Genomic DNA, 25,506 nt, shown 5'->3' on the forward strand with positions numbered 1-25,506 from the left:
TTTTTAGAAAAGATCACATTAATTTAGTTTTCTGTAAAGGTATCAAAATTTATAAGGATTATGAATTAAAAATAATCAGATTAGGCTCTTATAGCATTGTTATTTATGTCACTCAGGCTGTGTACTGTGATGTCCGGCAGCTGCTGGCATACACCAGAGAGGGTCACGGTGGTGTGTTTCGGAGGGTGGCACTCTCAGGCCTCATTGACTCTGCCGACCGACCACACAAACATCGCCAAAAACTACAAACTACCAGGGTTGTCAGGTCAAGATATTATCATATATTTACAAATGAGAACACACATTCCTGCTTCTATGAAAGTTTATATAAATAAATAATATAAATAAATATTTAATACACCATGCATGTATTATATATACACACACACACACACACACATATTGAAAGGGAAGAATTCCTGAAACCTGGTACTACAAGAATTAGAGGTCATAGATTTAAGCTAACTAAACAAAGCTGCCAAAGAAATATAAGAAAATTCACTTTAGAAAACAGAGTGGTAGGCAGTTGGAACAAGTTAAGTGCGGAGGTGGTGGAGGCCAAAACCGTCAGTAATTTCAAAGTGTTATATGACAGAGGACTGGGAAGACGGGACACCACGAGCATAGCTCTTATCTTGTAACTACACTTAGGAAATTATACACACACACACACACACACTCACATACTGTACACATATATGAACATGTTTGCTGATGATGCTAAGTTACTTGAGAAGGTAGGAGGAATAGACAATTGCCATGCCCTTCAAATTGAATTAGATAAAATAAGTGCTTGCAGCACCATGTGGCAAATGGAATTAATTGTGAATAAATGCCATATTATGGAATGTGGCACAGTAGAAAATAAACCACACTCAACCTATAAATTATGTGGAAAGGACTCTAAGAACTCTAACAAAGAAAGAGATCTAAGGGTGGTTCTGGATACTGTAGTAGAATGTCACCAAGAGGAACACATAAAGTTCATTGTACAAGGAGCATATGCTGCACTTTCCAACTTCAGAATTGCTTTTAACTACATGGGTGGTGATATACTAAAGAAATTGTTCATGACTTTTGTGAGACCAAAATTGGAATATGCAGCAGTTGTATGGTGGCCATAAGAAGCACATCAATAAATTGGAAAGGGTGAAAAGGTCTGCTAAAAAATGGCTTCCAGAACTGAAACACAAGAGCTATGAAAAGAGGCTAGAGGTGTCAAATATTTCAAAGTTAGAAGATAGAAGAAACAGAGGTGATATGATCACTTACAAAATAATATTGGGAATTGACAATATTGTATTGATAAAGAGGAATTCCTGAAACCGGCAACCTCAAGGACAAGAGGTCACTGATTCAAGCTAAGGAAACAATGGTGCCAAAATAATATTTGAAAGTTTTCTTTTGCAGAGTGGTAGATGGTTGGGACAAGTTAAGTGAGAGGTGGTGGAGGCATACTGTCAGCAATTTCAAAGCATTATGTGACAAAGAGGGGCTGGGAAGATGGGACACCACAAGCATAGCTCTCATCCTGTAACTACACCATGGTAATTGCGCGCACACACACACACACGATTTAAACTAGCTAAACACAGATGCCAAAGAAATATAAGAAAATTCACCTTCGCAAATAGAGTGGTAGACGGTTGGAACAAGTTAAGTGAGAAGGTGGTGGAGGCCAAGACCGTCAGTAGTTTCAAAGCGTTATATGACAAAGAGTGCTGGGAAGACGGGACACCACGAGCGTAGCTCTCATCCTGTAACTACACTTAGGTAATTACACTTAGAGACATGATCATATATATCGATGATAGATTATAAGATTACACATGCTGTTCTAACCCACACAAGAATGTTTACATTTATTTATAAGTACATAACAGAATGGGGAACACGTGCACTCACATACAAAAAAAACAGAATACCGCACTGAACAAATTAGAAGATATTTATCTTCACCACTTCTTCCAGTGGTCTAATATAATGCACACAAGGGGCAACAACTTCCAGTTCAACAAACCACAATGTAGGTTAGAAAAATGGATGTACTTTTTCACTCATAGAGTAATATTAATGTTGATACTGAAATCATGGATTTAGTGAAATCTTGCCTCACTAAAGGTTCTGTATGGCCATAACCAGTTGATGGTATATCTTTTGTTAATTGTTAGGACTATCTATAATGACAATGGTCTTGGTTATTATGAAGTCTTATAACAGTAAGCCATGGTGCTATGCAGAACTTTGTATAGAGTGAGTCCATTCAGAAAAGGAAATATTGGGCTTTGTGAAGCCTTATAGATGGACGAGTCATAAATGCATATTTACAAGTAAGTGAGCACTAAGTGTATGTGGTACACTTATATGTAGAATTTATATAACTTTCTTTACCATTATGTAAACAATTTTGTCACTGCAGGTGTTGATGTCTTAAATTTTTGGGGAACATTCCTTGAGCATCACATTCCTATGATTTAGAAAGCATTAAATTATAAGTGGTTTTCCTTAACCAGAAGTGTAAGTACCTACGTAACCCATCTAACCTATTAAGATTGATGATTATTAGTCCGAGGAAGCGTCAAAACAATATATTGGTTGTTTGAATTTCATTAATGCATCAAAATGTTTATGGTACAGCCAATAACGCCAAAGCTGTGGTGCATCTTGTCTCAAGGCAACCTGTCCTCAACAGGTTGCTTTGAAACAGGATTATATAATCTACTTTGAATTGATAGAGAAAAAACAGGAAAATATTCCTCATAATTTTCTGACAAATTAGTGATCTCACTTTGCAGACGAGTGACAGTGGAGGAGGACACCTACCGAGACTCTCCTCCAACCATGACAGAGGAAGGAGGAGATGCTGGGAAAGGCAGAAAAGGAATTTTCAAGAAAAAATCAACCTCTTCTTCCATTACGTCTGTCATCAGGAAAGCCCCATCTGTTAGTAGTGTTTATGATGAGCAGCAAGAGGTGAGAAATCCATCTGAGTAACATTTATAATTATTTAAAATTGACTTTGATTAATTAAATGAAAAGATATGAAACATTTTTGTAAAAAAAAACCTTCACCTCTATTTATAAATAGAAACTTCACTTCTATTTATAAATATTGACATTAAGTGGATAGGTTTTCTTGTATGACCTCTTACGTAACATGTTATGTGTTGCTGAGGACTCGACTGGTGGTCAGAGTCCTGTGTCAACAGTTCGTCGTCGCCACCACCAGATGATGGGACCACGACCCTCAGAACATGATCACCTTGCCCCTAATGCCAACCCTAAAGGCAGAAGGGTTTCCAAGCTTGGTGAGTCCTGTGTTATGTATCCCACACATGAACATGCATTTCAAGAAGAAAACTAATAATTTCTTAACACTTAAAATTGGTGAAACTTAATGTACTTAAATTAATATTAATGTAATAAATTTTAAAAATTTGTTAAAAACTTTCACAGCACTAATAAACTCTTAAGAAATAATCATATGCAAACAATACCAAATTTTAAAGTCTGGAAAAATTACTACTAAATCTAATGCTATGCGCTTCTCAGTTGGTACGTTGTTGTTCATATCTGATGTAGGCCAACATATATGAAATTTAACGAAAGATTATAAGCACTGATCTATAGAATATAGGTAGATAAATGACATGTGGTACATAGATAAATGTCCAGTACTGTATGTGACATGCATGTAAGACTAATGTTTAAGCTGTGGAGTGTGACGACTAATAATATTAAAAGCATCTCTTCATTGGTCCTATAATACCTCATAGTTAAATTATTTTAGGTACAGTAATAACAAAAGATCTACTATCAATGTATAATAATTTATTGTAAATACATGTGTGTGCATGCGCATGATAGATGTAATTGTTTATATAAAAATCTCTGCTGAGGACTGATTAATACATTTTATATCCCTCTGTAATTTACTATTTTTTTTGTACTACAGCTCACAAGATGTACTGTATATGGATTGCGCAATAAACTCTCTGGCAGTAACATACAGTCTCCGTGGTGTAGTGGTAAGACACTCGCCTGGCGTTCCGCGAGCGCTATGTCATGGGTTCGTATCCTGGCCGGGGAGGATTTACTGGGCGCAATTCCTTAACTGTAGCCTCTGTTTAACGCAACAGTAAAATGTGTACTTGGATGAAAAAACAATTCTTCGCGGCAGGGGATCGTATTCCAGGGACCTGCCCGAAACGCTACGCGTACTAGTGGCTATACAAGAATGTAACAACTCTTGTATATATCTCAAAAAAAAAACAAAAAAAAAAAAAACACTCAAATCATCTGAAGGTACTTGCACTGTCAATAAAATGGACATAAAATAGGTTTTTTCTTTTCACCAGTGAGTTGGCTGCGTGGTCGAAGCATGGAAGGAGAGGGATTAGGCATCCATCCATTCCTTGGGGAGCCAGTAGAGCTGCCACCTGCTCTCGCTCGCCGCCTCTCCCACACAGCATCTCACAGCATTTCTCACGGATTAATGGGTGGGGGCGTTACTCGTCCCAGGCTGATTACCAAACCTGGAGCTGGGTAAGTAGTATCATCAGTAGTATTCTGTTAACCCATTTTTGTCTAAAAATCCAAATATCTCTCCCAACATTATCATCATACTGGAGTTGTGAATGCATGTAGCAATTTTGTCTGAACACTCTTATGTAGTGCAGAATGGTACCACATCCTCAGTTCTTGGCCTTGGTGCCTAATCTCCATCATCCACCCATTGTGAAAGAATGACTATGGCTGCTGTAATGTTTGTTTCTTTCAGATATATAATACATCTTATTCTGTAATTTTTTAACCAATTAAATGTAGTATTGGTTGAAAATAGAACTCTGGATCAACTACTATTTTGTGGAGTTACATTGCACCCATTATTCATTTAATTTTTGTTTACTTACATATGACAACATTTCAGGGTCCTGGTAGTACAGTTGGGTTTGTTCTCGACTCGCAATTGAGAATTCCAGGTTCAAATCCCAGGTGGGACAGAAATGGCTGGGCACATTTCCTGTCTTCTAATGCCCCTGTCCACCTAGTAGTAAATACGTACCCAGGAGTTAGTCAGCTTGTTGTGTGGTTGCATCCTGGGGAGGGTTAGTAATTCAACCCTTGGGGGAATCTCGATATAAGCCTAACATGTACTGTATGTATAAACTGGCTGCCTGTCCCCCGACACAATGAAATAATTATATTTATAGTTATTCACTCTTCCAGACCTATGAGTGTGAAGCTGATGCAGGCCCGTCGCAGGATGGAAGACCACATTGGGCGCATTGGCTTCGGAAAGATCAAGAAGAAAGACTACAGCTGTGATGAGACTCCGGGTAAGCTTGACACATGTGCTGACATTTCCCAAGGTGTAGTGGTGGCATAAAATAAGAGGAAATGGTGTTTTACAGTTGTTAATAAGTTGTTGGTTGGCCCATACAGACTTCATGAACTGCTGTTGAATTTAGTATGTTTGTTGCAGGGAATATGTTTTGATCTAAATTTGTTACATTAAATCAATTTTAATTAAATGATGTCTGTTAATATCTCGGGTAAATTTTGTATTTTGTGTTAAAATACTGTACTGTACTCCATTTAGATAACTATCATCCAATGATTCAGCACGAGATATATTAATGCATGAATTTGTAATGCTTTAGACCCCAGCCGGAGGAACAGCCTAGACCAGGAAGGTGGGGTGAGGGAGACGAGTGTGGTGCTGGTGAGGGAGAGGAAGCTGGTTCCAATGGAGATGGTGAGGAACGGTATGCAACGTTTCAGCTTCCTGCTGGAAACCTGCCAGCCCGGCTCAGTGCCTGACCCTCAGCTCATAGCTGCTGTCTTAGACCTGGTCAGTGGATTGTTCAATACCATACTTCATTAATCTTCAATCAATTCATTATGAATATGACTTGCTGGAGTATCATTACTTTGATTTGTTTAATCTCTCAATGAATGTTATATATTTATTACATGTTTTCTATGGGGGAGCCCCTTTGGCTCCCTGGGGCTATCAGACTGATATGCGATATATTAGTCTGGGGCATCAGTCAATTGGAGTTCAGCTTACCAGGGACCACGAGCCAGAATCTGCCCCCCCCCCTCAGAAAGGCAAGGGAGCAATGGCCTATGGAAACCCCCATGTGGTTGGGGGTATTCCTTGTCTGCCATTGACCAGGGTTAGGCACCCAGAAAGGTAAACATACCAAAACAAATCTCACTTGGTAAGAAAATTGCAACCGAACACCGAACAGAGAGGCAGACCACCCTCAATACCCAAGGAAACAAGCAAATGAGGGTGGGGGAAGCCCCGGACCCCCTGCACCAACTACTCACACCTCCAGTTTGGGTGTGAATATATAAAAATACATATAAAATAGTTTGGCTATTACAGTCTTTGTAAAAAGTATGGAGTATTTTTTAGGTTTACTGGGTAACTCACTAATGTTTTTAGAGAACATCATATATAATGTATATATGTTTTTACAAACTGAAATTCAAAGATTTTTCTATTATTCAGCCTGGTGCTCCAGTTATTGCACGCGCAGCATTCCTAATGGAGATTGCACACTTTATCCATCGATGCAACCGTGGGGCCTGGCCAGCTTGGATTAAGATGTCGCTCCCAATGTACCGTCCCTCGGTTTCTCTTTCCCGAGCTCTGCCTTCAGGGGCAAGAAGGATGAACATCCTTCAGCGTGGGGCTGGTAGGATGTTCTACCAGTGGGCTGAGGTAGGATACAAAAATGTGATTTGCGCTTGGGTTTATCAAGCCCTCTTTCATACAGTTATATTTACTACATTTAGTGTAGTTGCATGCTATGATTAATTCATCAGAGATTTTTTGACAAGTGCATGTCAAGGTTTTTTAGCCACAGTAAATACTGAGCTAAATAAAGTCCATCTTTGGCTAACTGCCAACAAACTCACCCTTAACATTGACAAAACTTTCTATATTCTGTTTGGCAATAAATCCTCTAATCAAATAAATCTCAAAATAAACAATACCCTTAATTACTCAAAATAAACAATACCCTTAATACCCTTAATTAAAAATAATAAACTTAATTACCTAAGTAATTACCTAATTAACCTCTCTCATACCTAGACATAAATAAGAAATATATGCAACCATTTGTAACCCACCCAGGAATCGAACCTGGAATTCCCAATTGTAAGTCAAGAACAAACTCGATTGTACTACCGAGTTGCACATTAAAGTACTGTACCACATGGGCATGCTTGCTTAGTACAGTACTTTCATTTCATACATACTTATTTATAATCTGTAAGTAACTGAAGATCTCAATACTGTATAGTTCAGAAATTTAATAGAACTTTACTCATACTAGATTAACTTGTATATAATATTTTTCTAGTATTTATTCATACTAGAATAACTCTTTGACACAGGCTCTGGGAACCCGTCTGGAGGAACTCCTGGAGGAGTCTGGACCCACAGTAGAGGAGGTTGTGACACCCATCACTGATACAGAAACTCGCCGTGCCCTCAGAGCCAACGACGAAGAGGAAGACTTTCTTGATGAGAGTAAGACTTCTTGTTTGTGGTCTTTCAGTTGTACCTACTGTTTATAACTTGCTCACTTGTGGTATGCCTTCTCAATCAATTAGCCAAAAAATACACATCACTGGACAAACACTGGCTAGTAATCTAACATGGAAAACTGTCACAAAGTCATACAATCTTCTTGCTGCTCACTAGAGCACTCATTGTTTAAAACAAGTCATATGATGATAGCTATAATGGAAATTATGTAAGGGCAGAGGGAAATATGGATGTTTTGTTTTACACAGTATTTATACTGTAATTACATTTGTTTAAAACACTGTGAGGGGTACATATGAAAATGCAAGGGCACAGCAAACTTTAGCTATAATACTTGTCCTAGTTTATTTATCTATAAGGATAGAAGCAAATATGTTTTTTTTATACTGTATGCTATGAAGGTCAAGGAAAAGGGTGAACGTAATAAGCTAGAAATGCACATAGACAAGTTATAGGTAAACAGTAGCACAACAATGGGGGTGGTTAAACATAGATAATACTATACGTATCATAAAAAATAAGTGTTACTGTTAACCCATGGATTCTGAGTTGAATCTATTCCTACTTTAGTTAATAATTTAAAAAATACAGTTTATTTAAGCACCAAATGAAATAATTGTGTACTGTACACTGTATATTAATACATTACTAGAAACTGTTGGGTGATGGAGCTTTGGGACAAAACTCCATGAGAACCATGCCTCTTCCTTTACAATTTATAGCTGTTATTGTTCTTTAGCTATTTTACATTTGTGGTCCCAGTAAAAATGTTCTTTTCTGAATACTTGAGAGGTACACAGAAAATGGATGTAGGAACCCAAACATATACATGAACAAACTTTGCTACTTAGGATGTCATCTCCTGCAGTCAGTGTCAATCCTGGAGGAGCTGACTGTCCGATGGCGCTGAAGCTAGTGGCGGTGCAGGTACTGCTGGAAATTACAGCCTTCTTGAGGGAGACCTACACTGCATTACCAAAGTCTACAAGGTGGTTAGAAAATTTATAAATTCTATATTATTTAGTGTTAAAAATAATGGTATAATAAGGGAAAGAACAAAGGCATCTTTATTGTGTGTATGGAATTCCTGCTTTTTGTAAACCTGTTATTCGTAGTTTAGTGAATCACTCAAATAGCATAATTTCTTTATGTATAATTCAAATGATCATTATTAGATTATTATCATTTTAATTTCTTATATAAATGAATTATGTTCTTGAATTTTGTTAACTATATCTATTTTAATTATACAATCATTTGTGAATAAAATTATTGAATGACCCGTGGATTGACTTCTATAGGATGTCTGTTCGTGGGGAGCGACCATTAGCCTGGGGTGGTCCCTGTGGCGGGTTGGGACCTGGAAGGGACCCCAACAGGAGGTGGTCCATGGCCCTCTCTTCTATGGGGTACTCCCATCCTTCTGCTCAGAGCCTCCAGAGCATTGGTGAAGCTCACCCAGGTAGGGATGTATCATATTAGTTTTGTTAAGTGGCTGTTACAGTGCAGTAATATTATTTCCATTATCTCTTCTCAAATTCTTCTTGCCATAATTCCTTTCCACATATGTGTAAACAGGCTAATTTCCATGAATTTTACTCTAGCTCTCTCATTACTTATTGGCAATTGCATTTTGTTATTTTATATAAATGCCAGTTTCCCACTCTAATTACCTAAATAAGCTATTTTTCTTTTTAAATTCTGATTTGTATTTTTTACATGAAAGCTGTAATGTTCAGTCACCTAAAATGAGAAACAAAAGCTTTTAGAAACTAAACACAAATGATGCTTTTCAACAGCTGGATTTACCGGTGAACGTAAGATCAGCTTTGCCCTTCATGACCCAGACAACGTAAGCTTGGGCAGCTCCAACACCACAGTCACGGTACAGGTTTGAATCCCACGCACCCACCTTCCATAGCTATAGATCATGTTCCATCCCACACATTCCTTCCTATACACCCATCAACCACAGCTGTAGGTCAAGTTTCATCTTTGTCTCTTTCTACTTTAGCCTTTATGTTGCACTCTAAAGCATATTAATTTGCAACATACATTTGTTACAACACTGACCTACCTCTGTGCATGATATGAAAATGATAGGAAATATAAGCCATTTCTGCATTATATGCTATATGCTGCATGTTCATTGCCAACTCTGATAATGTGAAGTGTGGTCGAGGATGTCCGCCCTAGGTTCTATCCCACAACACAGTGGACGAGTCATGGCTTGTGTTCATCTAGTGCACCCAACATTCCAATTTTTTTGGCTTTCAATTTATATTTCTTCTTATTCCTTGTAGAGTTTAGAACTGGTTTTCTACATTTAAGACTAGTATTTTCATAAGATTTTCTATCATTAAATGTACATGGGAATGTTTCTTTATATGTAATAGCATTTGTTTATATTCATTTAGAGGGGATAGTTCTTCCCATGATGAATGTCTACAACACATGTGCAGGGCTAGCTGCTACTTTGGCAGGAGTTTCAAAATCCCACCTTTAACAAGGATCATTTTATATATATGTTATAAATGTGCAAGAAGTGCACATTTTCTGTGCACTTCTCTAGTCACCCAGTGTATATGTTTCTACTATCTTTGTGGAACATTCCTTGACTATTTTAGTCATTAGTGCTATCTTGATGTTTTATGATGTTTACACTTCTTTGATAAGTGTTCATGACTGACCAAAACATTATTACTTTCCTTTGTTTTCATGTGTGTGGGTTGGGTTATTATTGAAATATATTGCTTTGCTTTAATGTAAATTGCATGCTTTAATGAAAGATACTCATTGTAAATCAAAATCTCTCGGTTCAAACAAATACTTTTGAATCACTAAAGCTATCAGCGGAAAGACTGGTTCCTAGACTGGGCATAAAATTAATATCTTTTGAAGCAATAATTTGTACATGCTAAAATTAAAAAAAAAAATTGGTAGCATTTATCAGATGGTTGCAAGGTCTTATGGCAGGTCACGCTGGAAAGTCTAAGACTTACAGCTTGATTGTAGACTTAATATAATGATTGTTAAGTTTTACTTGAAAGTAACCATCTAAAACCCTGGAACACTAACAGAGTGGACAGTACTGTGACGAGGACCGTAGACGAGCGGTGCAGTCGAGCCGTAGTCACCACCTCCTAAAGAAGGGTGCCAGTCACAACTCCTCATTCAAGCGACGCTCATTCAAACTCAGCCGCAGAAGCAAGGACCCTGACTCTGACTGTAAGTATCACATCTTATCTGTAATACATGAAGGATCGTTAATCCTTACATCTTTAATACATCCAAAGAGCTGAAGCTCAACCCCCGCAAGCACAATTAGGTGAGTTCATTGTACAAATACTCTCTACTCCAGCAGCTGTCCTTCCCCCTAACTGTTTATATATTAGAACACTTTACACATAACTCACAGATTATTACATTCAAACTTTTTTTTCAACAGTGCACCACTTACTACCTATGCTCAAAGCACTTTTCTTTTGAAGGATTCACCCATGTACTGCAGATGCAGATAAATTGTCAACAAAACCAAAGTACTTAGTCGTAACATACCCTAGTTCTAATAATACACAAAATATTTATGAATGCACTTTTAAGGATGGGTGCAGTTTGGGTGAGCATACCCTATAGATGGGTCAAGTTTCAGAATAAGATTTGCTTTCCTCTATATTTTGCTACCGTTAATGCTTTGCAAGAATATGAATAATGATGTTTATAAATTTGTAGTTCCTCTTTTTTAAGTTGTTACAGAATGTTAGTTCAGATTAAACAATTGATGTATGAGAAGTGCATCCTTCCACAGCTATCAAGAGATCTGACAGTGTCCGATCACGAAGGAAAGTGTCTGCTGTCAGTGAACGATCTGACACTTCTGAACACTTAGAGCAAGAGGTATGTATCATCTATACAGTATTTACTTGCCTTTTATTTTAAGTCTTTACCCTTAGACTTGCTGTATGTATAATCCCTCTTTGTTCATGTATTTACAGTGGAATCCACTAATGACATTTTCCTTCACTTTTAGAGTGGTTTCCACTCACTATTGTACTCTTTCTTTCCAGTGTTCATTTTAGTTTTCTTAGGGATGATTCTCTAAACTTTTTTATCCAAAATGGGACAGGTGCCAGCTGCATTCAAACTGAATTGAATTGAAACTGTATATTTTATATACAGTAATTGAAAGTACTGTACTCTATACACAGCACTAAGTTATCTTTGTAACAAAATTTAATATCATTAATTAGCAATCATACTGAATTTTGGTGGGAAAATTCAAATCTCAAAATGCTAAATGTACATTTTTGTCCACTTTGCCAGTTGACATAGGCTAAGTGTTATGTATGCTATGGTCATGTTTCCTGCCTCTTCCTTTCAACAGCAATATGGCATTTGGCTTTTTAAGTATGTCTTTAGAACCTAAGGACAACTTGAGGCATATCTTAAGGCTTTGTTTAGGTCTCTTACATGCTACAGCAGACTTGCATTCCACATAGGTGCCCTAACTCTGATGCTTGTTTCACATAGCAAGTATATAGTGGTCCGAATCATTCTGTGTTCATGTTCCCAAAAGCTCATATATTTGCAAACCTTGCATTTGCCACTGATAATGTTCTGTTTGTGTGTGCCTCATTCTAGATCCTTTCCCCCTTTCTGACTAGTATTTGTTCCCTCCCTATCATATTATTTATTCGCTCTCCACTTGTTTCACTGTTCAAGGTATCAGGGGAAGAGTCGCCCGGAGTCCTGAGCAATGAGGAGCTGCCGGAGAGTCCTACTGATGGGGATATCGATGAGGAGAGTCTAACTTCTAACATGCCTTGGCTCAAGGTCTCTAATTTCTTTTATACGTTTCATGTTGTATAAGCATTAAGTATCATTCAAATTAGGTATAAAGGAGTAATGCTTTTGAAGAGTTCCATTGAAGAATATAGAAATTAAACTTTGAAGATGTAAAGTAAAGATCTTGTAAAGCCACTAGTACGCGCAGCATTTCGGGCAGCAAAATACAAGTAATATTGCATAAGTGAGCCAAGTTGAGTATTTATCTTACCCAAGAACCATTATTATAATTTCTATAGAAAGAGAAGGAGATGAAGGGAAAGTTGATTGTTGATATTGGGATGTGAAAAAAGTTACCAAGACTGACACAAAGGAATTGAAGGTTAGAATTAACTTTAGATTAATTAGAATTAACTGAGCAATGAAATTGAAGGACATAGTGACTCAGGAAATAAGAGGAACAGTAATTCAAATTAAAAATGGCTAATTAGGAGGATATTTGAATGATAAATTAGGCACCACAGAGGAGGAACACAATGTTGGATGGTTATGTAGTTCAAGTAACACATTCAGAATGGACTTTATTTACAGATAATGATTATTGAAATGTTACCTGTATTTTAAATTCTCTTGTATTTAATGTTTCAGCTCCTGACTGAGTGAGTGTTAAACAATAACAGGAAAACAATAGTGCACTGGACAACAAGACTGTATTTATAGACAAGAGGAAATGTTTTATGTCGAACTTGTTGGGTTTATGGGGGAACTGTAATGATTTATTGGGAATGGTGTATTTATAGATCATGGATGATTTATGGTGAACATGGGGATTTATGGTGAACATTGGGGGGATTTATTGTAAACAGGGAGGATTTGAAGGCAGAGGAAATGTGTATAATGTTTCACTCTTTCTCTCCAGACCATAGTACGAGTATCTTCACTATACAACATGACCTGCACCCACCAGACCTTCTGCCACCCTCACTGTTATAAGAGGAACATGCGAGCTTGTAGAAGGCTTATGCATGCGGTCAGGAAGGTAAACTATTGTGTTGTTTCAGAAAATATTGAGGCCATAGGATGGGATCAACAGGCACAGTCGAGTCTCTAGCCTTTAGTACTATCGACTAAACCATGATAAGCTCAAAATGGTTCATCATGGTTCAGTCAATTGTGCATGTGCTTAGGGTATTCAAAGATCCAGGTTCAGTTCTATTGCATGTCCTCAATAGAACTGAACATCATGTTACCTGTATTGTACTTTCAATGTGGATCATTTATTTGCGATGACATATCAAAACATGTACTCAAGAAGGTAAAATATTGCTAAAGACAAAGCGTAAACAACATACAGTTACTCAGGTAAAATATTGCTAAACACGAAGACCCCAGAACATACAATTATGAAGGTAAAATATCGCTTGACACAAAAATATCAAAACATATAGTTACTAAGATGAAGTACTGTCTTGGTAAGCATGAAGACATCAAAACCTTCAGTTATGAAGGACAAATCACTAAACACAAAGCCATCAAAATGTGCAATTATGAAAGTATGTAATTGTAAAATTATCGTAAAACACAATTATCTTAAAACACAAAGACATCAGAAAATACAAAGGTTAAAATAACTTGTAATTAGAAAAACATTTCATGCCAACACTGAACTTAAAATGTAGCTGCAGAATCCTGCCAACAATCAACTGAAGAAATCAAAGTATCCATGTTATACAATAAATAGATAGTTTGAGGTAAGCAAACCAATGTTATGGAAATCTTTTGATATTGTTATTGATATCTTTCGTGGCATGTTTTTCGTCAGATGTATGGAGAGGAGTTTGAAGAGCAGGAGGAGGAGGCAGCTAATGTGGTTGACCCTGGACGCGATGCTAAGAAAGAGAAGAAACAGGGAAGAAAGGCATCAGAGCAGGGCCACAGCTCTCCACTCAAGAGGAAGGAGAGCTTTGCCCGTCGTGATAAGTATGTTGGTGATCACATGGACAGTCTTGGGTGGTTGTATGTTGTTGCTCACATGGAAGGTCTTGGGTGGTTTGTATGTTGGTGTTTATATGGAAGGTCTTGGGTGGTTGGATGTTGCTCACATGGAAGGTCTTGGGTGGTTGTATGTTGGTGTTCACATGGAAGGTCTTGGGTGGTTGTATGTTGGTGTTCACATGGAAGGTCTTAGGTGGTTGTATGTTGGTGCTCATATGGTCCTGGGGTGAATGTAAAATGTTCAGTGTTTAACATACAGTACTAGATCATCACATTAATTGTATATCTTCTGCTGTTTGTAGGATCGACCGGAGTGTGGATATATCTGCAGTATTGTCCAGGCTTGGTCACCACCAGGGATCAGCTGTTCACCTTTCCAAGGATACCATTGATACAGATGGTGAATAACCTTCTTAAATTACAAATAAAAACCAACATATATTAATGGTTAAATACAATTTTAATGCAATATTTAATGATAAAAGGGATAAATTACTTTATTTCAGATTCTGCATCTTTATAGGTAACCATACTAACATACTTTACTTACATACTGAGACAGTATGTAATATTCACAAAAATGACAGACACAGTTGAGGTCTCGGTAGTACAGTAACTCTTCTCAACTTTCAATTGAGGATTCTGGGTGTAATCCAGTGGGAGGTTGAGGACTTTCTGTGGCATGCACGTCAAAAGGGTGTCATACTCACTTAATTTAGTGCTGCTGTGTGATGGAGAACATCTCAGAAATTAAGTCAGCCTAGGTAGAAATAGGCACCTTGTGAGGAGGTAGAGGCGCATCATTAGCATCGATTTTGTCACTTCCGTACTGCATCCTTTTATAAGTCGGTGATTTTTGGATCCAGGACCTCCTCGATTGCATGCAAGCCAATGAGGGCACCCAGGAAGGTCCAGTTAGCTGCTTAATAATGCAAATGTCTGGCAAAACAGTTTTTATTTGCTCAGTAATATATAGGTTGGGGGAGACTGTTTTACCATTGGATGCATTGAGAATGAAGCCTAAAGTTGATTCTTGCTCCAGGATTTTCCATATACCCTCCATAATGATATCTATAGTTCTGGCAAGGGGTACCATCATCCAGGAACCGGATGTTTAGCTCACTTGTCAGACTATCAGTGACCTCTTTGATAGCTAAACAAAAAAGGAGGGAGGGGGGCTAAGGGATCGTCCTGTTGAATACCTTCACACAAATAATTAATTATACAAGTTTGTAAAAAAATAAACAATCTAGGAACTCTTGGATCTTTTGTGACCTGCATACTGGCTTAGCACTCTCTGTTGTTAATTTCTTGGTAAAATTATAAGTTTATATTTACTGAATACTTAAAAAATATATTTATCAAAGCCATGACTCTTCTTCTTAAGGTGATGGGAAGGAGGCTACAAAGGATAGTAGCCATAAAGATGAGGAGAAAAAGAAGCCTAGGAAGTGTGACATACCCATAATTAAATACATGAAAACTCAGGTAATATCCACAGCCTTATCCTGAAGAACTGAGACATGAATATACTTAACATTTATATTTTTACACAAGCTTATTATATGTACAATACTTAACAGATACTAATTTCAGGTGAAGGGTTTGAGTCATGTACCACTATCAGTGGTGTGCAAAGCCGTAGCTGTGATGACAGAGGACCTGTTATTGGATGTCGTACCACAAGCCTGGGAACTGCTGCTGGAGTATGATAATGAGGTCAGTCAGTAATACAGTACCCTCTTCAGGCCCAGTCACACACACACATCCATAGATGGGTTTTGCTAGTTCTTTTGCATATATTAATGTTGTATACATGGTGTAAGATAATTGTTCTGGTTCTACAAGATATAGTGTGAAAAGCCAATTATAGTATGAGTGATTTTGTAATCACTCTTCAGTATCTAGTGCCAATATGCTTACCTGTGTCAAATGAGAGCAACATTGACATTCAACCTGGCAGGTGCTCTTTCTAACATCTTTCCATATGCCAGGTGACAGCAACAGCAGCAGTGGTGTTCATCCTCGCAGGCACATGTGCTAACATCTTTCCATATGCTAGGTGACAGCAACAGCAGCAGTGGTGTTCATCCTCGCAGGCACATGTGCTAACATCTTTCCATATGCCAGGTGACAGCAACAGCAGCAGTGGTGTTCATCCTCGCAGGCACATGTGCTAACATCTTTCCATATGCCAGGTGACAGCAACAGCAGCAGTGGTGTTCATCCTCGCAGGCACATGTGCTAACATCTTTCCATATGCCAGGTGACAGCAACAGCAGCAGTGGTGTTCATCCTCGCAGGCACATGTGCTAACATCTTTCCATATGCCAGGTGACAGCAACAGCAGCAGTGGTGTTCATCCTCGCAGGAGTCCGCATTCCGGTCCACACCTCTGACGTTATGACCCGAGAGCTCACCCACCAAGACCCCAATACAAGACTTAATGCTATTCTCAGGTATGTTATGCATCACCATCTCACTCAAGGGACAGTGCCTAACTCTCATTAGTTTTGAATTTGCCATCCATCATTATATATTTTCTATTTTAGCTCACCAATTTTGCTTGCTACTGTACTGTTTTGTGCAGACCTCTGCATGACCCTATCTTGAGTATAAGGGTGAGACAACAGAAGTTAGAGTTGCAGGTTCAGTGTGAAACAACAGCCAGAGTTGCAGACTCAGGGTGAGACAACAAAAGTCAGGGTTGCAGGTTCAAGGTATGACAACAGAAGTCAAAGTTGCAGGCTCAGGGTGATATGGCTAACTTTGACTAAAGTGACAGGTGCAAAAATGATACGAGATAAAACTAGGATTATGGACCTGGAAAACTTGATTACTAAAAGAGCTTGGTCAGGGTCATTGTTACAGGTAATAAGATATATTGTATTTGGATCTTCAGAATATACAAATGCCAAAGAGAGAACACTGTTTTAAGAACTGTCAAAAGAAATTTGTGAAAACTAACCAGCTCACTTTCTTGGAAATGGTAATCAGCTGTTCAGACAAAGGACTTCCAGTAGACATAATATACATGGACTTCTCTAAAGCTTTTGACAAGGTACCACATAACATACTAGCAAGGAAATTACAAGTACTGTACCTGGAAAAAATAGTAAAGTACTAGAATGGATTAAACAATGGTTGAAACAAAGAAAGCAAAATGTCATGCTAAATGGGATTGAATCTGACTGGAGAAATGTGGTAGGTGGGGTACTGCAAGGTTCCAACTTGGGCAAACCATTTTTTGTTATCTATATCAATGACATAGATGAGAATATTACAAACCACATTATCATGTTGACCAGACCACACACTAGAAATTGAAGGGACGACGACGTTTCGGTCCGTCCTGGACCATTCTCAAGTCGATTGAGAATCAATCGACTTGAGAATGGTCCAGGACGGACCGAAACGTCGTCGTCCCTTCAATTTCTAGTGTGTGGTCTGGTCAACATACTTCAGCCACGTTATTGTGACTCATCGCCTGCACATTATCATATTTGCAGATGACACTAAGATGTATGGTAAAGTAAGAAGCAAAAATGATAATGAGGCTTTACAAAGAGATCTACATGAACTCCATAAATAGTAGAACAAGGGATCATCATGGAAATGGGATATACAGTCGAGTCGAAGAAGTGTTCACGTTCCCTGTATGGGTGGTAGGATAGTGGAATGCATTGAAAGAAAAAGAGTTTGTTGTTAAAGCCAATTCCATTCACAGCTTAAAAAAAATAAAACATTAATATTGAGACTGGTGATTAGCTTGATGGGTGTAAACAGCTAGAAGGCAGGGCATGAAGAGCTAGATCTCGCTTCTCTGTAGTCACTGATAGGTACGAGTTTAAAAGGAATACCTGATCAACGTTGATAGAATTTCCAATATTATTTGTTGTAGATTTTCATGATGTGTAATTTTTTCTACAGCAAAAAAAAATGGGGATGATTTTTCGCAGGTTTCAAGTTCTCTGGCAGTCACGATACCAAGCCTGGCCACGGATGGAAGAGGGAGCCCAGCTGACTTTTAAGGTGCCTCCCCATGGAATTGAATTTACATTACCATCCCCAAAGATAGGTGTGGAGTCTCTGCCTGTGGTAGACCCTCCCTGGATGCCACACTTCAAGACTAATGTGGATGAAGTTACAGTCAACCAGATCCAACATGTGAGTGTTGGTGCAGAATAAAGTGTTATTATATGTATGCATGGATGAATGACATACATGGGGTATTAATGGGGGGTATACCATGTACTGGAATTTAATGTCCAGTACATGAAAAACTCACACATTAAGTTATTAGGTGCCTTCAGTACCTGTGGTGAGGTGGTCACCACAGTTGGGTCACAGCTGAAAGGTCCTGGGTTCAGTGCCCATGGCAGTGCAGAAGCGTTTGAACATCGTTTCCTTTTATCTGATGTCTCTGTTCACTTAGCAGTAAATAAGTACTCTGGAGTTAGGCAACTCTTGTGGGTTGTTTCCTGGGAGAGATTCATAGTGAGCCTAGGGGAATGCCTTAGTAAACCTAACGGGTATTCCTCTCCACGACTCTTGCAAACACGACTTTTTTACTCATTCGTTTTTCATTTATTGTACATATGAATTTACAGTGTCCTTTCCCTTGACAGTTTCTCTTGATAAAAGTTCATTTTATCAACCTTAGTTACTGATGTCTTCTTTTCTCAAATTACCTACCCGCTCTCCAAAGACAACATATTTTTTCTTTCATTCCGGCCCCAGCGTAAGCACGTTTAAAATCACGACCACTTAACCAATTTGCTACTCTATAAATGAAACCGATGTTTACCTTAATGAAACATTTTCTTCTGTACTTTCCAGTTATACAAAACTTTATACCAATATTAAGTGGTCTTTTAAAACTCTAGATTTCTTATGTAGTATTTTCAGTTAGTCATGTGCGTATATTAGTCATTAGTGTGTGTACTGTATGTAGTAATAATGTGTGTGATAAATGTCATGTTTTCCTCTTTCTCCAACTCAGAGATCATTCGTAACAGCCACAAGGACCAGGAGGAAGTTGCAAGCAGAGATGGTTCGATCTGCCTTAGAAGCAGAGGAGAAGAAGCGCCGCATTGAGAGGGAGAATTTCTTGCTTACCACTGTCCCCGTCACCATTCAGGCAGCATATGAACCAGCTCTTCACCATGTTTCCCCTGATGACCATGAGGAAGGTAAATATTGCCTAAACAGACGTGATGGTAGCAGGGAATGGATACATAGACCAGTGGGATGGCAGGAAGGGAAAATGGGAAGGGAAGGGTAGGGAAGGGGAAATAAAATGTGCCCTGCTTCTCTGTTTATGTTCACCGAGAGTTAACTTTAGTCCTGCACTATCTTCTGGATTAAAGTGTGCTTTCTGTTTGCAGTGTATTTGAACACTCAATGAGGAGATACATTGGTTCTGATGTTCAGCTTACTGTGCTCCCTTTATTTTGTAACAGATATATGCATTAACTTACATTTACCTTATATCAGTGGACTCTTATTATCTAACTGATTAATCTTCTATATGACTTGTGCACTTTTGGATACCATGATGAACCTTGTTTTTATCTGTCTATTTGAAGAATTTGCTGGAGAAGAGGTCGAGGCAGAGCTTGGGAGGGGTGGATCACATCACGTGTCTGTGGCCCAACAGCTGTTCCCGTCATGCCTGTGTTCCGCTGTTCTCACCATCATCCACCTCTTGGATGACCCAGCTGTTACACTGGATGGTATTGCTGTTTATGAAGCAGCTCAGCAGGTTTGTATTAGTACTCACCTAGTTGTACATATGTCAGTTGAGCTTCAGTTCTTTGGTTTAGCCTATCAACTTTTGATCAACTGGTGTATAGGTTTCCAAGTGTATTGGGTTCTTACCACATTTCCCTTACTGCATTGCATTTTTTCACTACAGACACTGAACAAAAATTTACATCATCTTTTTGGCTTATTTGTGACTCACAGTCATCTGTTGTTTAAGTACGCCCTTTTCTTCTGGAGTAACTTTCTTGTCACTCCTGCTTCTCTAACTTCTGCATATCTCTTGTGTGTGGGTCATTGCTTAATCATAGGTACAGTACTATATTTATTTTAAAGAGGGAGGGAGGGAATTATCAAGGGAAAGTGCCAAACCAAGTGTCACACAAGGTAAGGCTATGGTGTGACTCAGTGTCAGGCTCTGGTGTCATATGAGCTCATGCTCTGGTGTCACACAAAGTCATGCCTTGGTGCTACACAAAGTCATGCTCTGGTGCCACTCAAGATCAGGCTTTGATGTCACACAAGATTAAACGCTATACTGTATATACATTCTCATATATTGTAATGTGTACTTAATCCAGGTGATCTGGTCATGTCTGGTGGAGGACTCTGCTTTATTCCTAAGATTTTTTCTGGAGAAGTTAACACGAGAACGTCAAGATGTTATGGTTCGCCTTCTTCGTCGGCTGGTCCGCTTCATTCCCCAGCTGCCCTCTCAGGTAGTCCTTCCACACACTACTGTATACTGTTCAAATCTTGCAAATAATAAATTATTTCAAGCAAAATTAAAGGTGTGAATAGTAGTTTTATATATTGGAATTGATCTATGTTTTACAACATTTTCTCTAACCATTTTAAGTTAAAACTTTTGAATCTGAAAAACTTCCATCTATAACACTAAAAATAATAATAGTACTTATTAGTCTTTATCCATTGGATAAATAGGTGAAGTTAGAGAGTTGAAGGTTATGTTTGAGAATTATAACATTTGCTTCCAACACAGATCCTTAAGACTATATATTATTACAGGCAGCTTTTGCCTTGTACAACTACATGGTTGGGTACGTCATGTTTTATGTACGGAGTCCACAAGAGGCTTCACAGGACCATATTGCCTCGGCTCTCTCCATACTTTGGACGGTAAGATTTTGTTACATATTCTGTTTCTTGCCTGTCTCAAATTATTTTGTTCTTTTTCTGCTTTTCCTCTAATCTTTCTCTTGTTCTTTGTATATGTATTGATTTATATTTCCCCCTTATATCAATAATATTTTAAATTGTTTCGACTTAAGTATTCTTCTTGGGCAGTAGCATTAATACCCTGTGTCTCCGTCCATGCACTTGGACTGGTCTGATGGCCTTGCTGCTTGCAAGGTTGGCATTCCATCCTTGGTTGACCCATGTGGTTGGGCACTGTTCTTCCACTCCATCTTCATATCCCTTTCAATTGCTATATAGTAATTCTGATTACCCTACAGAAGACAATTAAACTGCTATACAGATGACAGACATAATTAAAAGCTTTTTAAAAGGTCGATATAGCCTCGGCCTCACATGTGTGGAGTCCACGGTTCAAGTCTCCTAGAGCCCAGGTGAATGGGACAGACACAGTTGTTTCAGTGAAACTTCTTATTTATATTACATGAAACAAGCACAAAATATTTAATGTAATAATTAAAATTATATATTATTTTGCAATGTGCAATGATAATGTTTTCTTAATTGTCCATTGTTTATTCTATACAGCATTTATTTATTAATTGTACCGGGTGCATCCTAATTTGTATTTATTAATTATATTCCATGTTTATCCCAATGTGTATTTATTAATTATACTTCCATATTTATCCTAAGGTGTATTTATGTATTTGTTCATATTTGTCATGTTTTAATGATTTATTGTCCCCTTTATTTGTCCTATAGTTGTTTTTAAGTTTTCTTATTTAACCTAGATTCCTGCACTTCTCAAACATTCTATGTACAGTATTGTATTTACTCTCTTGATTTTAAACTAAAATTCCCCCACCCCTCCCACACTCATATATATTGCCCAAGTTTATGTAACTCTCTAATTTAATAAGATATTTTGTTTGCATAGGAAGCTGTGGATTAATGTTTCACATATAATGTTGTCATATTGTGCAGTCAATTGTTTCTATCATAAACTTGTCCATTTAGTACATTTTTCATCTCGTTTTAATAATATCCAGGGGGGGGTGTTTTTTCACTTTGTTCATTCAGATAAGTTTGTCTCTCATTTCCAGGTGGTTCCCAGCATCCAGGGAATACTCTTCAAGGACATAAAACAAATTTTCCGGAAGGAGCAGTGTGACTCGGCTCTTCTGGTAACTGCCAATGTTCCCTCTGCAAAGAAGATCATTGTCCATGGCCCGGGAGGTCTCGATGGTGGTGGTATTCCTTCTCAGGTGAATTCTGTGTGTCTACTCTGTTTCATTACCCATCTTCCACTTTTCATTACCCATTCTCCTGATTCATGCTGTAGACTTTTTTTTTTCATTATGTCTATAGAAATCTTGTCATAAGTATTCTGTTACACAGAAATATATAATTTTCTCCTTTGTTTTTTCAATCATTGTCAGTTGTTTTTCCACTTGCCTGTTCTTACTGAGGCAGTCCTTAGTCTTCACACATGTTGCTGTGCCTTTGTGAAAGTAATTGGCAGGTAACTACATCATGTAAGTGAGAGCCAAAGTCAGTGTTTCCTTCAAATGGTTTCAGCACTTAAAGACGGTTCACTTGTCTGGTGAGCTTTCTACCAGAGAGATCAAAGAGTAAAGAAAAAGTGAAGGTAAAATTTGTGTCTGTTTATTTGGCCTGCCAAGATAGAGTTCGTATATTTTTGTCCCTGAATATCTAGCTAGTTTGCAGCTTGCTGTTTGCTTAACTACCATAATACAAACAGTCCTGGTTTTTGTTGCTGACAGTTCCCCATCCAGGAGGACACACAGTTTTGCCAGATCCTGCAGGAGAGTCTGGACTTTTTCAGTATTGCTGAGAATGACCACAAGTATTACTTCCTGGTGGACCATAAAACAAGTGAGTTGTACTTTATTCTCACCTGGGTAAGTCAGATCAGTAATGAACACTTTAAGGCACTCATTTTAGTTGGGTCACAACTGAAAGGACCTGAGGTGTGATTCACACAGCACGAGAGTTAGGCAACTGTTGTGAATTCCATCCTGGGGGAAAGTCGGTCAATGGCCTAGAAGAACCTTGATAAGCCTAACAGGTTTTCTATCCTTGACTATGAGAAATCATATATTAAGTACAGCACTGTCCATTATTAACAATAACATTTTTATACTTCATGACAGTGATATACATACTGTACACACATACACACCACTGATGATTTATCTGGTGAAGTACTCACAGCCTGACAATATACAAAATTTTAAAAAATGCCGCATTGAAATACATTCTGAATGTGAATCATATCTGACACCCCCTCAACTTTGTCACAGATCAGATCCACAACCTGCAGTCCTATGTGCGTGACTTCTACTTCTTCAAGCGGGCTCAGTATCCACAACTTCTCATGATCTATATGGAGCCAGATGCTGCCTATGATGCCCTACAGAGACAAGCTTTCACACTTAAATTACTCGAGATTGGAAAGGTGCTCATGGCCTGGTCCATCCTGAAGAGACCTGACCAGGTAACTTATTTAATTGGTGTTTGATTCTTGTTTTTTTCTTGACCTTATCCTTCATAGCACATTAAATGTTGCAATATTTTGTCAAAGGAATATGAGGATACTGTTTGTAGATTATTTTGGATTATCTTTATGATAACTTTACCACACATAACAGTAAGGTACCCTTCATTAAAGAGCTTGCTGAGATTGAGGACTGGTGAACATGAGTGAAAATGGTTAAATATGAGATTGAAGTAGTAGTACTGTATAGGTGTTCAGCATATTCTTTTTCTCACAGGTTGCTCAGCGTGTCTTTTTTCTGCACGAAGAGTTAACTAAATTACCGTCTTTCCCACGCAAAGCTTTGGAGGCAGACTTCAACCTCTATAAGGGTGGTGCCATGGGCAAGGTTGGTGCAGTCACTCTCTTGATCTCTTTATGTTCTAACATACCTGCAATAGCACTGAGAAGTTTTGGAGTTTCATGGGAATAAAATTGTCAGTGGGAGTGTAGATTATAATGTCTTACATATCTTTGGCTGTATGTACAGATGTATGTTGAGCATTACATGTTAATAGGTTTAAATTTATTGCCCATTTATTGTTACATCTCTTACCTCCAATAAAAAAATAATAATATATAATTTATATAAAATTAATAGAAATATTTTTAGCCAAAAGTATACAACTCAGATTGTTTAAGAGCTTAATGTGTCATATTAACTCAAGATTTGTGATAATTTGACTGAAGGCTATGAAAACATAAAGAACAGGCTTCAAGAAGTATTTTTGTTATAGGAGGTACGGGGGCTTGACCAACTGCACAAGTACATGTGGGTGCAGTTAGTCACCCGGATGTTTGAGGGTATGGCCGGCAATCTGACCTACATCACTGACCTCCATCTCTTCCTCAATGTGATCAATGGTGCCTTCCTCCTCCACTGTGAAGACTCGTCGATGCTTAGACTCTGCATGGCTTCCTACATCAACGCTGCTCATCACTTCAAGAACCTCTTTTCTACAAATGGGTTTGTTAAAAGAATTGTTGCTAAGGTTGTTGATATGTATAATAACTCCCTGCACTGCTCATCACAACCACAGATGTTTTTAGGCCTATCATAAAGTTGTAACTCCCACACACATATATGGGACTTACATTTGCTTCCTCAGGACCTAGTAACTGCTCATTATCTTGAAAAGAATTTCTGAGTCCCTCACTTTCCTTCTAGGGCCTTAGTAAACAGATGAGGACCACATCTGGCACATCACCATCCAGTGTCTGAATGTGCAGGACGGCCATACTAGGAACTATCAAACTTTTAACAACAGCAAATGAGTGTTAACCATGTACAGTATATATTTAAAGGCAATAATGTGTGCTATGTGCAATCAAAAGCATGCTACAAAATGGCTTCCAGAACTGAAAAACAGGAATTACAAAACGTGGCTAGAGGTGTTAAATATGCCAAAACTAGAAGATAGAAGAAAAAGAGGTGATATGGTCACCTCTTACAAAATAACAGGAATCGACCAAATTGACAAAGAGGTATTCTTGAAACCAGCAACTTCAGGAACAAGAGGTCACAGATTTAAGCTAAGGAAACAAAGGTGCCAAAAGAATATTAGAAAGTTTTCTTTTGCAAACAGAGTGGTAAATGGTTAGAACAAATTAAGTGAGAAGGTAGTGGAGGCCAAACCTACTAATTATTATACATAATTAATATAAAAATATAAGT

At 38.1% G+C, this 25,506-nt stretch overlaps 1 protein-coding gene across 11 annotated transcripts in view; it reads left to right on the forward strand.

Moving 5' to 3' along the window:
* unc80 (unc80, NALCN channel complex subunit) overlaps nt 1-25,506 on the forward strand; it is a 162,248-nt gene that overhangs the window by 88,051 nt on the left and 48,691 nt on the right. For 10 of the 11 annotated variants that reach the window (XM_069303440.1, XM_069303447.1, XM_069303448.1 and 7 more), the window contains 30 exons: nt 117-265; nt 2,796-2,973; nt 3,176-3,308; nt 4,359-4,545; nt 5,230-5,339; nt 5,664-5,854; nt 6,524-6,736; nt 7,417-7,552; nt 8,439-8,559; nt 8,872-9,032; nt 9,370-9,461; nt 10,651-10,798; nt 11,379-11,467; nt 12,293-12,403; nt 13,275-13,394; nt 14,178-14,335; nt 14,653-14,750; nt 15,738-15,838; nt 15,947-16,069; nt 16,685-16,809; nt 18,310-18,517; nt 19,353-19,542; nt 19,939-20,114; nt 20,695-20,832; nt 21,143-21,253; nt 22,378-22,539; nt 23,059-23,170; nt 23,599-23,792; nt 24,070-24,180; nt 24,569-24,798. In XM_069303440.1, the coding sequence (XP_069159541.1) occupies nt 117-265; nt 2,796-2,973; nt 3,176-3,308; nt 4,359-4,545; nt 5,230-5,339; nt 5,664-5,854; nt 6,524-6,736; nt 7,417-7,552; nt 8,439-8,559; nt 8,872-9,032; nt 9,370-9,461; nt 10,651-10,798; nt 11,379-11,467; nt 12,293-12,403; nt 13,275-13,394; nt 14,178-14,335; nt 14,653-14,750; nt 15,738-15,838; nt 15,947-16,069; nt 16,685-16,809; nt 18,310-18,517; nt 19,353-19,542; nt 19,939-20,114; nt 20,695-20,832; nt 21,143-21,253; nt 22,378-22,539; nt 23,059-23,170; nt 23,599-23,792; nt 24,070-24,180; nt 24,569-24,798 (4,376 nt within the window). The remainder of the gene's footprint in view (nt 1-116; nt 266-2,795; nt 2,974-3,175; nt 3,309-4,358; nt 4,546-5,229; nt 5,340-5,663; nt 5,855-6,523; nt 6,737-7,416; nt 7,553-8,438; nt 8,560-8,871; nt 9,033-9,369; nt 9,462-10,650; nt 10,799-11,378; nt 11,468-12,292; nt 12,404-13,274; nt 13,395-14,177; nt 14,336-14,652; nt 14,751-15,737; nt 15,839-15,946; nt 16,070-16,684; nt 16,810-18,309; nt 18,518-19,352; nt 19,543-19,938; nt 20,115-20,694; nt 20,833-21,142; nt 21,254-22,377; nt 22,540-23,058; nt 23,171-23,598; nt 23,793-24,069; nt 24,181-24,568; nt 24,799-25,506) is intronic. The other variant, XM_069303442.1, reaches the window with a different exon arrangement.

The sequence above is a fragment of the Procambarus clarkii genome, chromosome 50, assembly GCF_040958095.1.
Source record: "Procambarus clarkii isolate CNS0578487 chromosome 50, FALCON_Pclarkii_2.0, whole genome shotgun sequence".
NCBI lineage: Eukaryota > Metazoa > Arthropoda > Malacostraca > Decapoda > Cambaridae > Procambarus > Procambarus clarkii.